The sequence below is a fragment of the Lontra canadensis genome, unplaced genomic scaffold (assembly GCF_010015895.1).
Source record: "Lontra canadensis isolate GAN:19392208 unplaced genomic scaffold, GSC_riverotter_1.0 scaffold10, whole genome shotgun sequence".
NCBI classification, from domain to species: Eukaryota; Metazoa; Chordata; class Mammalia; order Carnivora; family Mustelidae; genus Lontra; species Lontra canadensis.
The window spans coordinates 14,145,289-14,160,104 of record NW_022631004.1 but is presented as its reverse complement, the minus strand read 5'-3'; the positions used below and the strand labels follow the sequence as shown (position 1 = coordinate 14,160,104).

General features: G+C 51.7%; 2 protein-coding genes across 3 annotated transcripts in view; both read right to left on the bottom strand.

The window, feature by feature from the left end:
- Window positions 1–4,885, bottom strand: part of LOC116866607 (L-gulonolactone oxidase) — a 31,109-nt gene extending 26,224 nt beyond the window's left edge. Inside the window, exons 1-3 of the mRNA XM_032855663.1 lie at window positions 4,847–4,885; window positions 3,822–3,923; window positions 1,488–1,613 (exon numbers count right to left, since the gene is read on the bottom strand). Of these exons, the coding sequence (XP_032711554.1) occupies window positions 1,488–1,613; window positions 3,822–3,923; window positions 4,847–4,849 (231 nt within the window). The 5' untranslated portion in view covers window positions 4,850–4,885. The remainder of the gene's footprint in view (window positions 1–1,487; window positions 1,614–3,821; window positions 3,924–4,846) is intronic.
- Window positions 4,886–10,414: 5,529 nt separating this feature from the next.
- EPHX2 (epoxide hydrolase 2) overlaps window positions 10,415–14,816 on the bottom strand; it is a 59,496-nt gene continuing 55,094 nt past the window's right edge. For both annotated transcript variants that reach the window (XM_032855661.1, XM_032855662.1), the window contains 3 exons: window positions 12,739–12,819; window positions 11,060–11,118; window positions 10,415–10,891 (listed from right to left, as the gene is read on the bottom strand). In XM_032855661.1, the coding sequence (XP_032711552.1) occupies window positions 10,813–10,891; window positions 11,060–11,118; window positions 12,739–12,819 (219 nt within the window). In that variant the 3' untranslated portion in view covers window positions 10,415–10,812. The remainder of the gene's footprint in view (window positions 10,892–11,059; window positions 11,119–12,738; window positions 12,820–14,816) is intronic.

Genomic DNA, 14,816 nt, shown 5'->3' with positions numbered 1-14,816 from the left:
ATGTGATGGGAAGAAGTGCGGTGAAGGACATAGGAACTCTGACATAGGATTAGGCTACTGTTGACCTTCTGATGATATATCCTTCTGTCCTTCTATGCCCTTCCAATCATCTGCTTTCCAATGGCAGTTTACAGTGGGTTACTGAAACCACAGAAAGCAAAACTGTAGGTAAGCGGGGGCTGCTGTATTCCATGGAACCCCTTCTTCTTGCAGGGGAAGGAAATGAGGAGCAAGGAAGAGAAGGGGTTCGCCCAAGGTCACTGGCAGAACTGGGTTAGAGTTCAGTTCTCCTAATTGCCACTGTGCTTTCTCCTGATCTCACCGCACCCCCCAGACCAGGACGGTGGGATTCCCATAGAGCCATGCAGAGTCACCAACTAGGGAGGGTCTAACCCTGCAGGGGGCTTGAGTTGCTAGATGGGAGTCCAAATTCTCCACTTACTCTCACCCGCGGAAGGTCTGAGGCAAAGACTGGGAACTGGCAGGGGACGGGAGGTTCCTGCCATGGGCGCAGAGGGCACTAGAAGATTCCTGGCAACCCTGGGAGGTTAGAGCAGAGTCTCTTCTTTAACAGGGAGGTGCCCCAAGTTCAGGGACTTAAAGTCACTCCCCGAAGGTCACGCGAGGGGGGGGGGTGGAACTGAGAGGAGAATTCACATCTCTGTGACTCCAGAGCACAAGCTCATTGCACCAACCCTGAGCACAGAGCCGGGCAAAATCAGTTGTTGGAGCCCAGTCCTCACTAATTAGCAATCAGAGTTAATTACTGCCATGACTGACATCTTGACCAGCGTGGAGACTGTCAGCCTGCACAAAGAAGGAAATAATAGGAATTCAGAACCTCTGCTAGCAGGGCTGGGTGGAAAGGAGGTTACTTGGCAAAAACTACAGCTCAGGGCAGCAGGTCCTGGCAGGGGAGAATAGGAGCTCTCCTATTCTCAGGCACTTGTCTGGCCTCTTCGCCCTGGCAGGTGTCCAGGAGGCCTGGGTGGGGCGCTCCCCAAGTGCTGGCTGAACTGCACAGAAGGTATCTCAGCACAGTGCTAGTGCCCGACTCCTGAGTTTGTACCCAGCTCTGTTACTGATTGGCTGTGCAACCCTAGTCAAGTTGCTCACCCTCTCAGATCTTGTTTCCCCATATGTAAAACGAGTTAAGCATCAATCCTTCCCCATTTGTCACTGCGAGTGCATCTCGGTAGGGTCTGACTTGCTGTTACAGAAAAGCAGAGAAGGGGCCCTGGCGGAACGAGGTGAACGTCCTCCCTGTGGCCACAAGGAGGCGCGCGGACACCTGACAAGAGGCCTGAGGCGGCCTCAGGAGGGCTCTGCGGAGGGGTGATCACGGGCAGTTAGAAGTGCGGTTTCACTTTGGATTCGCGGCAGGGAGGGGATCAGGCCTGATGGCAAAAGCTGGGGCGTTTCCTGGGGCTGGGGTGCAGACTGAGGCTGCGGGCCAGCAGAGGTGGGGAGCCGAGGTCTCTGAGTACCTGGAGAAGCCGGTTCATCTTGCCCATGTGGATCATGAAGCCATCAGTGCAGGCGATGTCTGACGGCGAGTGGCCACCGCCCACCACCTTCACCCGCTTGTTCTGCTGCCTGGCGAGGGCCAGCACCTGCCAAGAGGATGCCCCAGTCAGCCCCAGCTCCTGCCCTCTCCCTCAGGCAGCTGAGACCTGGCGGGGCCGCAGCTGGGTGGGCCGCTCAGGCTTTGCACCCCCCGGCCTCCAAGGCCCCTGCCTGGCTGAAGGCCGCTGTGCACTCCTCTCAGGGAAAGGGAGCTAGAGTGCAGGACCAGGAAGTAGGCTGGATGGAAAACTGAGCAATCAGCCTAGGGTGGGGTCCCCGTGCGCGCTCCCCGCAGAGGCTGGGGGCTCTTCCGGGTACACCTGATGGCATTCTTCCCCAGCACAAAACCTTTCAAGGGTACCTGAATGCCACAGGCTCCTCATCTTGGCCTACTTGGGTTCGGCGGCCTCCTGAGCTGGAATGAAGGCCCCTGGGGCGGGCAGTGGCTTGATTTGACTTGGTACCTGCCTGTGTCCGTGCCACGTCCAGCCCCACTAGTCTCCGGTGATCACTGAATGAATAAATTTATCAATGCATGGTATTGCCCAAATGAATGCATTCCCTTTCACCCTCGGGTCCCAGCTCAAAACCCTCACATCTGGTCCATGGAACACTGGTTTGACAACAGGTACCACAGGGGTTCCGTGAGCAAGTGAGACTGGGAAGTGCTCTGTCTTCACTGGCTCCTTCCTCCACCTGGGATGCCTGCGACACGTTTAAGACTACAGGCTCTCCAACAAAGAAATCTGTTTAACATCATCTTCTGTAAGCCTTCTGACCATACAACCTAGTCTTAGGACCTATTAGCCCTCCAGGGAGACATCAGCCCGCAGTGGCCTCAGCCTTCTAGGAATTCACAATTGTATAGGCTAGTACAGTTGAAGGAGGCCTTGGCCTATGGCCATCTCAGCATACGTCCAGCTTTTCCCTCAGCTCAGAAGGAAGACAGTTGCCTCGGCATTCAAGGCCCCCTGCTCCCACTTTCCCAGCCTTCCTCTTCTGCCCTCTGCCCAGTCCTCCCCTCCAGGCACATCTGTCCCCACCCCTGACCTGTCCAGTGCCTCCCCAGACCATGCTCCTCACTTTCCTTTGCTCACAGTGCCCTTCCCCAGCCCCCTGTGCAGCTTTTATCCATTCTCCCTGGCCCAGCTCAACCACTTTTCCTGTGTGTAGCTTTTCCTGCAGGAGAAAGTAGAGGCTTTGAATCAGACAATCCCTGTGTGAATCCTGGCTCTGATACTTATTAATATGGGAAAATAACAAAGACTCTATTAGCCTCAGTTTACCCATCTGTGAAACAGAATAATTGCAAGCAATTATAAATATGCTATGAAGGAAACAAACAAGAGGCAGAGAGAGAGAACACTGGGGCCGTGCTATAGATAAGGTGGTGTGGGAACCCACTGAGGAGCTGAAGGTTACCCTGAGACCTAAAGGATGAAAAGGAGTTAGTCATGTGAAGAGTGAAGGGACAAGCATTCCTGGCTGTGGGAACAGCAAATACAATGGCCTTGAGGTAGGAAAAGGTTTGGTTTGTTTTAGGAACAAAGGGTGAACCAAGGCCACGTGATACATGTCCTTGGGAGTCAAGTTACAGTTTTACTCCACAAACAATAAGGAGCCTCTTAAGGGCTTGAAGCAGGGGAGTAGCCCCATCAATTTACATTAAAAAAACAAACAAACCCCGTCTACTGATGTGGAAATTACATTCCAAGAAGAAAGAATCGAAGTAGGGAGACCAGGAACAAGGCCACCCAGGTCATGTCATGGTGGATGAGGAAGGGACTGGGTGGACTGGGCATGGAGAGCGGCAGTGGTGCTGAAGAGAAGGGGATGGATTCCAGAAACTTCTGGAGAAAGACTTGCTTTCTCCAGATAAGGGAAAGAAAAGACAGTGCCCCACTTCTCGGCTTCCAGTTTTGAGCAAGCAGGTGCCTCACGCAGAGACAGGCATAAAAGAGGTTGAAATAAAAAACAAAGGAGTCTCAGAACACTGGAAGTGTAGTCTGGGGGCATGGAAGTCTGGGATGACTTTGAGACACACAAGAACACCCAGAGGAGAGGTCTGAGCTGGAAGTGCATGCAATGCTGGCAGCCAGTGGTGGCCCGGTCAGTTGTTAACAGGGAGCCTGGACTGCCTGGCCAGCGGTTCTGGGTGGGAGGTGCGTGGGGCGGTGGTCCTAGCCAGGCACATCCCCAGTCCCTGCCTCCTCTCCGGGGCAGGGCCTGGTCTCCAGCCCTGAATGCGCGCTTACCTCTCTGACCTCCTCCACGGACGTGGGCTGATAGTACATCTCTGGGCAACAGCCATAGGTCCTAGCCCAGTTCTGGAACTTGACTCCTTTGTACCCATGGACCTGTGAGAGGAAAAGAGCTGGGTGGCCACAGACTCGTGGCAGCGAGCTGCCTGGAAGCCCTACCATGCTCCCGCCATCGTAGCGGGGGAGGCTGGGGTCCGGGTGCCAAGCCGGGCTCCTCTGCCCGGGTCACCCCTCAGGGCTGCTGGGAAGATGCCACACGCGTGGGATGCTCTGAACCCAAGCAGCTCCGCGTGGGGCTCCCTGTGATCTCCCTTGACCCCTCGTGGCCACAGGGCAGATCATGCAGAAAACGTCCATTCTCAGTGGAAGTGACGGGGTCAGGGGTGGAGCCAGGGAAAGCAGGTTTTGGCTCTCCTATCCCTTCTCTGGCTGCGGCACCTCTCAGAGGGACCCAGCAGAAGGTGGACTCCGCTGAGCAGGGAGACTGGGGAAGGAGCAGCCCAAGCTCGCCTGGTGGCCCAAGAAGGACTCAGAGCTGCTGGTCACCTCTCCCACCAGACTTCTCCTGCTGGGAAGAGCCAAGTCTGGGAGACTCCACAGCAGCCTTCCTGGCGTCTGCACCAAAGCAGGGAGCGTTGAGGATAAGCCTCCCACTTGCTGCACGTGGCCTGTGTATCCAGCACTGTATTGAGATCCTCTATACATCGTATCTTACTTAGACCTTCTAATAATGCACGAAATAGGTAACAGTACTCCCATTTTCAGGAGCCGAAATGAAGTTCAGAGACGTTTAGTAACTTCCCCAAGCACATACAGCAATCGAGTGAAGACATCAGAGTTCAACCCAGGTCTTCCCCTCGCACGCTTTCCCCAACACCCCAGTGCCACCCCTAGAGCCTCAAGTCCAATTCAAGAGGGTCCCTGTGGCCTCCCCTCAGACCCAGACTTGACCTAATTTTGTCCTCCCGTGCCTGGTTCCCTGGCCCAGCCTGAGCGCCACCCTGCTGGGCTGACCATACCATGGTTCCAGGAGTGGGTCAGTGACCTCAGGCTTCCTCGGGGGCAAAGCGCCCAGTAGCGGCGTGCAGAGACGAGGTGGAGCGAGGGTCTGGGGCAGACAGCACCACCAACCTCAGCGCTCACCGTAGGCTCTGTATCTACTGCACACCAAGGGGCTCGGGACCTCTGGCAAAGGTGGGTAAACAGTGTTGCGACAGGCTCCACCCAGACAAACAGCAGCTCAGGCCTGCCCCCTGCCTGGGGGGCCCTTCCCAGCCCGGGAGGCAAACAGCTGAGTTGAGAGGCTGCTGTTCTGTAGGTGGAGGCTGCTTGAGCTCTGAACTCAGCTCTAGGCATTCTGGAACCAGAGGACCCTGCTGCTTCAAAACTGGGTCCCTAATTCCATAGGTCAGGGGAGGCTGTGATGTGGGGGGCCCGTGGGGGTCTTAAATAGGGGCTCCCTTGGTCTGTACTTGGAGGAAGGCCCATGTGGCATCCTGGGACAAATGGGTTCTGCGTCTAAGTTACTTAGCTCATTTGTCAGGGTTAGGGCATGAATACAGTAAGCGGCCCATCACCGTAGGGAGACAGGACAGGAGGCTGGTGGCTTAGTACAGGCTGGGGGAGGGGAGACAAGAGCCGCTCAGCCCAGGCAGAGTCTTCTAGCAGGGGCCTTCCCTTCCCCAGGCTTTAGGGCAGACAGACCCGGGTTCCTCATCCGTGCTTTGCCTGTTCATCTCTGCGCATCTTGTTTTCCTCCTCAAGAAAGTTGTGGCGCTTTGGCCTAATTCTCTAGGTTCATATAAAGGTTAGAGCAGGCGGATAAGGAGCATCAGGATGCCACGGGAGCTTGAAAGGGCCACAAGCTCTTGCACCTGCCCCAGCGGTGAGCTTGTTGGTGGCGGGGACACTACTGTCTTCTTGCCAACCCTTAGCTGGTGTCTGGCACAGATGCAGCGCCCAAGGCACATTTTGTGCAATGAACAAACAGTCTGGCCATGGAGCGTCTTGGCTGATCAGGTATCTCCAAACCAAGGGTTGGGGTCTAGCGGGAAGCCGGAGCAACAGCTCTGGGGTTGCGGAGGGGGAAAGGCCAGGCTGAAGGAGTGGAACTGGGGTCAAAGATGCTGGAGAAAAGTCCTGGAGAGGGGGAGTGTCGGAGTCACACCTGCATCTCCCAAACCAGGATTCCCACCAGGAGACCCCAACCCTGCCGACTGCTCGATGGCAGACTCCTGGCCTCCAGGACTGTGAGAGCATCAGTCTCTGCTGCTGAAGTCACTCAGTCTTCACGAGACAGAAGAGCAAGTCCCGGCTCCTGGCTCCCACGTGTGAGCCTGGTTCACTTGGGTGGTTCCTGAGGGAAGAGGTAGGGCCTGCGCCTTGCATGGCTGTGGCTCCATTGTCTGAGAGAAGCAAACTTGGGCCTGGAGGGTTTCCCACAGAACCTCAGACTGCCTGCCTGGGAGCGTCAGGGCTTGGTGAGGGGCACCGTGGTTGGAGGCCTTGGCACTGAGGGGTGGAGAAAGCTCCTGGTTGGCTTGGCTACTGTCCCAAAGCCCTGGAAGGAGGTCTGAGAACCTCAGCCCACAGATGGAGGGAGTATCAAGCCTGGGGGGACAGAGAGACCCATGGCAGGGAAGAAAGGGAGCACTGAGAGTCAGCCAGGTATCACCCTAAATAACTAACTTGCTTCCCACTCACCCTTCAGCCGTGTCTCCACAACTTCAGGCTGAGTGTGTCCTGTTCCCACCACTAATGCCCCCATTCAATCCCAGTCAGACTCATGCTTTCTCCTTTTGGTGAATGCATTCTGCTCTGAGACATTCTGGAACCCAGCTGCTATGGAGTGCAGGATGGGCCTGGAGTGTGCCTCGAACTGCCCGAGGGGCTCCCTTCCTCCCCCCACCCCCCGCTGAGATTTCCCAGAGCCTGGAGTCATGCAGTTTTCTTTCTTCACCTCTTGCTAACTGCTCTTGGAGGGAAGGCTTTTCTCCCCACTCCACAAACCAGTCACATCAATCTTATAAATTGCCTTTACTGAGAAACATAAAATGGCATAGGAATGGAATATAAAAATCAGCAAAAACAGTGTGTGTATCAGTTAATTCAATCTGCATTGCCACCAATCTGTGGTTGAGGGTGATGGTTTATTGCTTATTTCCTCTTGCCTGAGGGGCTCAGCTAGTTCAATAATCGCTGAGTCTTAATTTTTTCAAACATTGGTTGGCAAGGGAAATTAATGTGACTGTTTCAATGGTGAACGCTTATTTTTTGACCTTTTCTCCCCTCATACTTGTTCATCAATCAGAATGATTTCCTTAATACACAATTGGTTCGTGGTAACTGACCACTTCTCTGAAATAGTGTGAACATTTGGAAGCGTGTTTAATGATTTCTGACCTGCAGATATTACTTCCTTGTACTACTCATTCTCTTTAAAATGTGATGTGGGGCATAAAGTTCACTCAATACATAAGACAAAGAGGGATGGCATGGTCTAAAATGTCCCCTGCTTCTGAGTCCCTTTTCCACCCGAATCCAGGAAAATTAATGGAGAGAAAGACCAAATAATCCATCTTCCTCAATCTATTCAAAGGGCAAAAAAGACTACTGCTTGGGGGGCTTTCTCTGGAATTTTCTTACTCTGAGTTGCATAAAACAAGAATTGTTTCTGTCTTTGAAATTCTGACATAAGCCAAGTTGTCACACCTACTCTCCAATGCTGATACATCTCGTCCCATTCTGAGGGGTTTGGCACAAACATGGAAAACAATGAAGTGCATAAGAAACACAAGTTAGGTCTTAACCAAGACCTTTTAGATGTGGGAGTTATTTTTTAATTGATTAAAAGTGGGTTTATGGCACATGGAATGGGAGAAAATATTTGTAAATTGTATTATCTTATAAGGGATCAATATTCATAATATATAAAGAACTCCTACAACTCAACATGAAAACAGACATGAATTAAAATGGGCAAAGGACTTGACATTTCTCCAAAGGAGACATACAACTGGCCAACAAGCACAGAAAAAGACGCTCAACATCACTAAGTATGAGGGAAACGCAAATCAAAACTACAGTGAGACACCACTTCACCATGAAGAGGGCTATGATCAAAAACTCAGAAAATGACAAGTGCTGGTGATGATGTAAAGAAAATGAAACTCTTTGCATCGCTGATGGGAACAAAAAATGGTGCAGGTGCAGCCACTCTGGAAAAACAGTATGGTAGGTTCTCAAAAAATTAAACATAGAATTACCCTATGATCCAGCAATTCCACCGATGGGTATATAACTCAGAAGAACTGAAAGCAGGGATTCAAAGAGGTATGTGTACACCACGTTCATAGCAGCCTTATTCATAATAGCCAAAATGTAGGAGCCACTCAAGTGTCAACCAACAGATGAATGGATAAACAAAATGTAGCTTGGCCAGACAATGGAGTATTATTCAGCCTTCAAAAGGAAGGAATATCTAACATAGGCTACAACATAAATGAGCCTTGAGGATCTTATACTAAGTGAAATATGCCATTCACAAAAAAGACAAATACCGTATGATTCCACTTATGTGAATTAGCTAGAATAGTCAAATTCACAGAGACTGAAAGTAGCATGGGGGTTGCCGTGGGTTAGGGAGAAGGAGAACGTGGAGTCAGTGTTCAATGTGTATGGTCTATGTCTGGGACGATGAAAACGTTCTGGAGGCAAATGGTGTGACGATTGCAACAAAGTGAGTGTACTTTGTGCCACTGAACTTGGACACTTGGAAACAGTTAAAACGGTAAATTTCATGTTGGGTATATTTTGCCACAGTGAAAAAAAGAGCTCTTACAGGAGTACAGACATCACTGATATTCTTTTTTTTTTTTTAAGATTTTATTTATTTATTAGTTAGAGAGAGAGAGAGAGCATGAGCACAGGCAGACAGAGTGGTAGGCAGAGGCAGAGGGAGAAGCAGGCTCCCCGCTGAGCAAGGAGCCCCATGTGGGACTCGATCCCAGGATGCTGGGATCATGACCTGAGCCGAAGGCAGCCGCTTAACCAACTGAGCCACCCAGGCGTCCCATCACTGATATTCTTTTGCAAGTAGGTACCAGCCTCAGAACCCTTGTACAAAGATGACAAAATGTATTGAGATAAACTGATGAAGTGATTCCACTCATGCATCTATAGTCAACTGTAAATACTTCAGCTGTGTTTTTCAAAGATGATTGCATTTCTAGTCTGTGCAGCAGAAACCCACTGATGTACTTTTGCAATTTATCCAGTTAATGCTAAGATTCGTAGAGAACTTACTTCTGGAGGTCTTCTCTTTTTTTTTTTTTTTTTTAAGATTTTATTTATTTATTGGCCAAGAGAGAGAATGAGATCCCAAGTAGGCAGAGAGGCAGGTAGAGAGAGAGAGAGGAGGAAGCAGACTCCCCACTCAGCAGAGAGCCCGATGCGGGGCTCGATCCCAGGACCCTGAGATCATGACCTGAGCTGAAGGCAGAGGCTTAACCCACTGAACCACCCAGGTGCCCCAGGTCTTCTCCTTCTTAATTTAGTTCTAATAACAGATAAGCCAGGAGTCTCAGTAAGAGTCTTTTTTTTTTTTTTTTTAACACTTTTATTTTTAAGTAGGCTCCATGCCCAACGTGGGGCTTGAACTCACAACCCTGAGATCAAGAGTCTCAGGATCTACCGACGGAGCCAGCCAGGCGCCCCAAGCGTCTTGTTCCATCAAGGCTTGGTATGATGGACAGTCATGCAATTGGCCATGTGCCTCACGCGGTAGGACATCCAAATCATGAATCTGAAATGAACACATGAATCCATGCATCCATGCTTCCATCTCTGATATATCAGCAAACATCTAATGAGCCTCTACAAAATAGCAGGCATCTTCTGAGTTAGGATCCAGGATGAATCACCTAGACAGGCAGCTGCCAATCTCACGGGCCCTCCTGTCTCGAAGGGCAGACAGTTAACGGAGTGTGGTAGCCAATATTCAGGAGAAATTTCTACAGCCTCTAAGAAAATATTCTACCATTTGTGGCTAGATGGATTCCTCTGAACAGCGAGGCTTGACATTTCCCACCCAAGTGCTTCGCGGCTCTGGGCAGAAGACGATGAGGGCTTGAAGCCCAGGGGAGGTGCCACACCCAGGGGAGACCAATCCAGGGAGAGACGTGGCTTCTGGACATGGCTGGGAAAGGTATGGCTAGAGGGCAGGTCTGGGTCTGTCCTGAGTCTGCCCTCGTCTGCCCTGGCAGCTACTGCCACACAGGACAATTCAGATTCATATAAATGAAAATTAAATGAGAAATTCACATCCTCTTGCCCATTTTCCCCATTCGGGTGCTCAGGGCATATGCGTGTATGTGGGCATAGGGTTCTGGGGCGGCAGGGAGAAAAGGGCATGCGGTTCCACGGGGCTGCTGGCTTCTCCATCGGATAGCACAGGACGGAAAGTTTCACTGAACAGTGCTGGTCCAGATCACGCTGTGCCTTGGAGACTGAAGAGCAGAGGGAAACACATGCATTCAAAGGCGACAGCCCTTGACCCTGCCTTCCTCTCAGAACACAGACACAAGCACCACTGTGGCTGTACCTTTATTAAACCAACGAGCTCCAACGTCAGCAGATGTGCCTCAAAATTAACTGCTGATTTTGCTGCCAAACTGCGAATTGGGTTAGTCAAAGAGAAATCAGCCCCCGCCTGTCTTATGCTGTCCCCTAGAGAACACAAACCACTCTTAGAGATAAAGTTTAACACCTTTATACCTAGAGAATGAATCATATGCGACTTTTCCTGTATCTGTAGTTACGTGAGATTTGACTCCCTTCATTTAAAGAAAACCACTCTGGAGTAAAGCCCTTTGGGACGACGCTGCTGGTTGTAAGAGCTCTGGGCAAGGCCTTGCCTGGGTTCCAAGGGTAGCGCCCAACAGAAGAAGAGCCTGAAGACCTGCTGGGGGCCGGCATGAGCCATAGCCTAAAGCTTCGAGACCACCGGTGGGTCCCTGGCATCAGTCTCCAGCCACTCAGTGAGGATCTGATTCAACTCGGTGGGCCTGGAAAGGGAAGAAAGGACAAGTCACACCTGTCCGGACCTACTCCGCTTACATAAAAGCAGAGGTGAAGAAGGGGACAGCCAAGCCGGGAAAGGCCTTACTAATGGAGGTGAACAGGAAATCCTGATCTCCTCCGCCCAGGGGTCATCCCCCCCAACATCTCCTTACTTTTCCATCTGTGTCCAGTGTCCACACTCCTTAATGTGTCCCCTTTTCAGGTTGGGGATCTGCAAGAAAACCCCACCCAGAAAAGTTAATGGTAGAATGCAAATGGGTCTGGTCTTTGGTTAGTGCTCCCCATAGACCATCCCCTGAAGACCATGCATCATTTAGGAAAGGAATGGGCTTTTATGGATCTCCTCGTATGTGCCAGGTAGTCTTCATGCACTGCTTTCTCTAACCTTGACTGTAGTCCTGTGGGGTACGATGAAGGCACAGGAAGTTAGGTAACCTGCCCAAGGTCACACAGACAGTGGTGGAGCTAAGATTCTAATTCAGGGCGGACTTGCACTGATACCACAAATTGCTTCTCTTCAGAATTATTAGGAAGCAGCTTGTTCACAGTCTGGAAAATGCCACACAGATGTGACTGAGTCCCGCCCCCGCCACCGCCCACCCTTGCAGGCTGCCTCCCTTCTCCCCAGTGGTCTGCATGCAGGGCTACTCAGCCTCCCTTTTTGGACTCTGAACCCCCACAGTGGGTCACAGCAACAAGCCCCAGGGACAGAGAGGAAGTGGCAGCTTTGTCCTCCGCTCCCTCCTGACACAAGCCTTGAACTGTGCAACACAATGCAGAAAATGCTGGGGGGAAAATGTGGTTTTCCTCCCAGGGCCAAACACAACCCCTTCCAAGCATAAACCTCAACGAGGCTAGCAGTCAGTTGCCAGGGCTGGAAAGGGCCGGCCGAAGAACTGGAAATTCTATAGAAACCTTCAAAGGGTAGGGACAGAGAGAATGAATCCCTCCTCCCGCCTCCCGACGGGCTCTCGGCTTTCTGCAGCTCTCCGTCAGCTGGCTCTAGGGCCCACAGCCTTGGCAGGATCCCACTTAACACACTGTCTGCTGTGTCTGTTGACGCTCACAGAGCCACAGGCCAAGTGTGGACGGACTGCTCCCAGCAGTTAGGCAGGATAAATGAGCCAGCCCACAGTCACCCCACCTGGAAGCCTCCCCAGCTCCTACCAGCCTCCACGTTTGTAGCAGAATGAGCTTCCGACCCACAAGGTTGTCACCTGTCGATTCCCTTCAGTGGCTTATGCCCATGGACATACGAAGCTCAGCCTGGCCCAGTGGGCTCCATAGAATCTTCCAGGCTTACAGAATTCCTGCCATTCTCCCAGCATGCCTTGCATGTTCCCTGCCTCTCACCCTGTCTCCTGTTCTCTCTGCCAGGCAAGCCTTACTGTTCACCGAGGTCGGCGAAGACCTCATTCCTAACCGTGCGCTCTTCTTCATTCTCTCCTGGGTTCGGGATGAACTGCTGACAGTGAGCTCCCCAAGGATGGGCTCTGTATCTTACCCATCCTTCCTGTCCCAGAATCTGGCACTGTGCCAACACACTCACGTGCACGGTAAAAGCCCATGAAATGAAGGAATGAATGATTAAATGCATGCATGCATGCGTGAGTGACAGGCTCACTGTCTCCTGCATTGGTGCGGGAGAAAGGAAGCACCAGTCGTGACTGCTGCCCCCCCCGGAGGGGACAGTGATGCTGACCGAGAACCTGGTTAAGCCCCTGATTCAAGGAGATCTCCTGCTGTGTCCTCAGCTGCCATCTTTTCTCCATGACGCCTGTGCCCTCTGCTGGGAAGCACCAATGACCCCAGAGCAGGACCGATCCCTTACCCAGTCTTCCATATGCTTGGACATCTCAGGAACGAGCACGGGGTCCTTCTCCGCGGTTACCATCAGGGCCGGAATCTGGATCTGCGGAAGGGTCACAGGAAGTGGGAGCAACCACAAGAGGAAGGAAATGGACACTACTTGTGCCCCTCCACCACTCAGGGTCCCCTCTCCCGGGGCAAGGACACAGTACCTTCATGTTCATGCTTTGTGCCTTCCTCCACTATTAATACTGCCTCCCTCACCACCACAAGGACCCACTATGGTACTGTTGTTGGTCCTGGCTTTGTTTCCCCAGGCTTTGAAGGAAGAAGGCATCGCTATTACTGCAGATCTAAAATGGTGGTGTGAGAGGGTAGAAAATATGTGTATTTGTGTTGGCACTGATTCCTGGCACAGAGCTCCTAAAATCCTTTTGTAATTTCCTAAGTGATAAGGACATCGTGAGCCATCTTGTTCTAACATTTGGTCTTTGGACCCCATCCCTGCCTGACACGGGGCTCCTATAACCCTTGTAAATTCCAAAGGGATAGAGCACTGGGGCCATCTTTTTTCTGTTGAGGCATTTCTGGGTGGGCTCCTGGATGGGGGCTGGTCACCAGAAGGACCAAGCCATGATGAGAAGCTTGGAATTTCCAGCCCCACCCCCCATTCTCTAGAGAGGGCAGAGGGGCTGGAAATGGAGTTAATAATTGATTGTGGCTACATGAGTAAGCCCACATAAAACCCCCCAAATCCCTACAGGTTGGAGTATGGAGGGTGTCCACATTGGTGAACACAATCCACCCTGGGTGGGCGATACCCTCCAACTCTGCAGGCAGTGAAGCCCTCTGCCCTCTCCTTTGATAAGCCGGCAAATGTGCCTTCCTGAGCTCTGTGAGCCACCCCAGCAAGTTAATCAAACCTGAGCAGGGAGTTGCGGGAACCTCCGAAGGACCGCTGGTCCACCAGAAGCGCAAGTGCTAAACTGCACTCGTGACCAGCATCTGAGGTGGAGAAAGTCTTGGGGGGACTCTTGCTTGTGGGACCCAATGCCATCTCTGGGGAGACAGTGTCAGAATGGATTTGAATTGTTTGGTGGGGTGGAGGGAAACCCCCCAGATATTTGGTGACCAGAAGTGTCAGAGGGGTGGTGTTGTGTGTGTGTGTGTGTGTGTGTGTGTGTGTGTGTGTGTGTATACACGTAAGAACATGCATGCTGACCCACTTTACGTGACTGATATTTCACAGAACAGTGAAAAGAAAACCGTAGGCCCCAAATGGTGTCACTTGGGCCAGGTCAAGTCACTAAACCAGAGCTTAATACCTAACCTAACTGCATCCCGACCTCTCCCAGAAATGCCTCATTCACCAGGCAGGAATTTTTTTGATTGGCACTGATGAGGTCATCTGTCGCACGGGCCCTTTCTGTCCCCCCACAGGAAGGTGAGGTAATGTGCCTAAGACCCCTGACCCTCCCCCTAAGGGAAGGTGACCTTGCCAGAAACAATCCTCCCTTTTCTTTCACTTAGAACTTTCTAGCCACCCCCTCCTTCCTATTAAAACCTTCCCCTTGGTACAGCTCCTCAGAGCGCCCCTCTCCATGCTAGACAGGATGCTGCCTGATTCAGGAATCACTGAATAAAGCCAATTAGGTCTTCAAATTTACTCAGCTGAATTTTGGGTTTTAACAGAACGGAAGAGATGACACCAAGAAGGGGGAAAGATGCCCTTGAGTTGAGATCAATATTCCTTTTCTTTGAATTCAATGAATGCCTAAAAAGGTCAGCCAGGACTCCAGAGTGAATGGGTCAGCCACAACTGCCACCAACGTGACATCAGCTCTGCTATCACCTGCTGGCAGATACTACCGCGGGCTGGAGAAAGCCTCCTCTAGCATCTCGTTCTTCCTCCGCCATTATAATTTTCAAAGAGCTTCGGTCTGTCCCCACTTAAGGGACTTACCCTGTTCCTCCCCTATGTGCAGAACCAGGGGCTTCTCACTGCAGCCCTGTCACCAAACGATGAAGAATCAGGGGGTGCTCGGATGTGATTTTGTTGTGGGAACCCGTCATGGGGCTGCTGTACACTCTAGACTATTC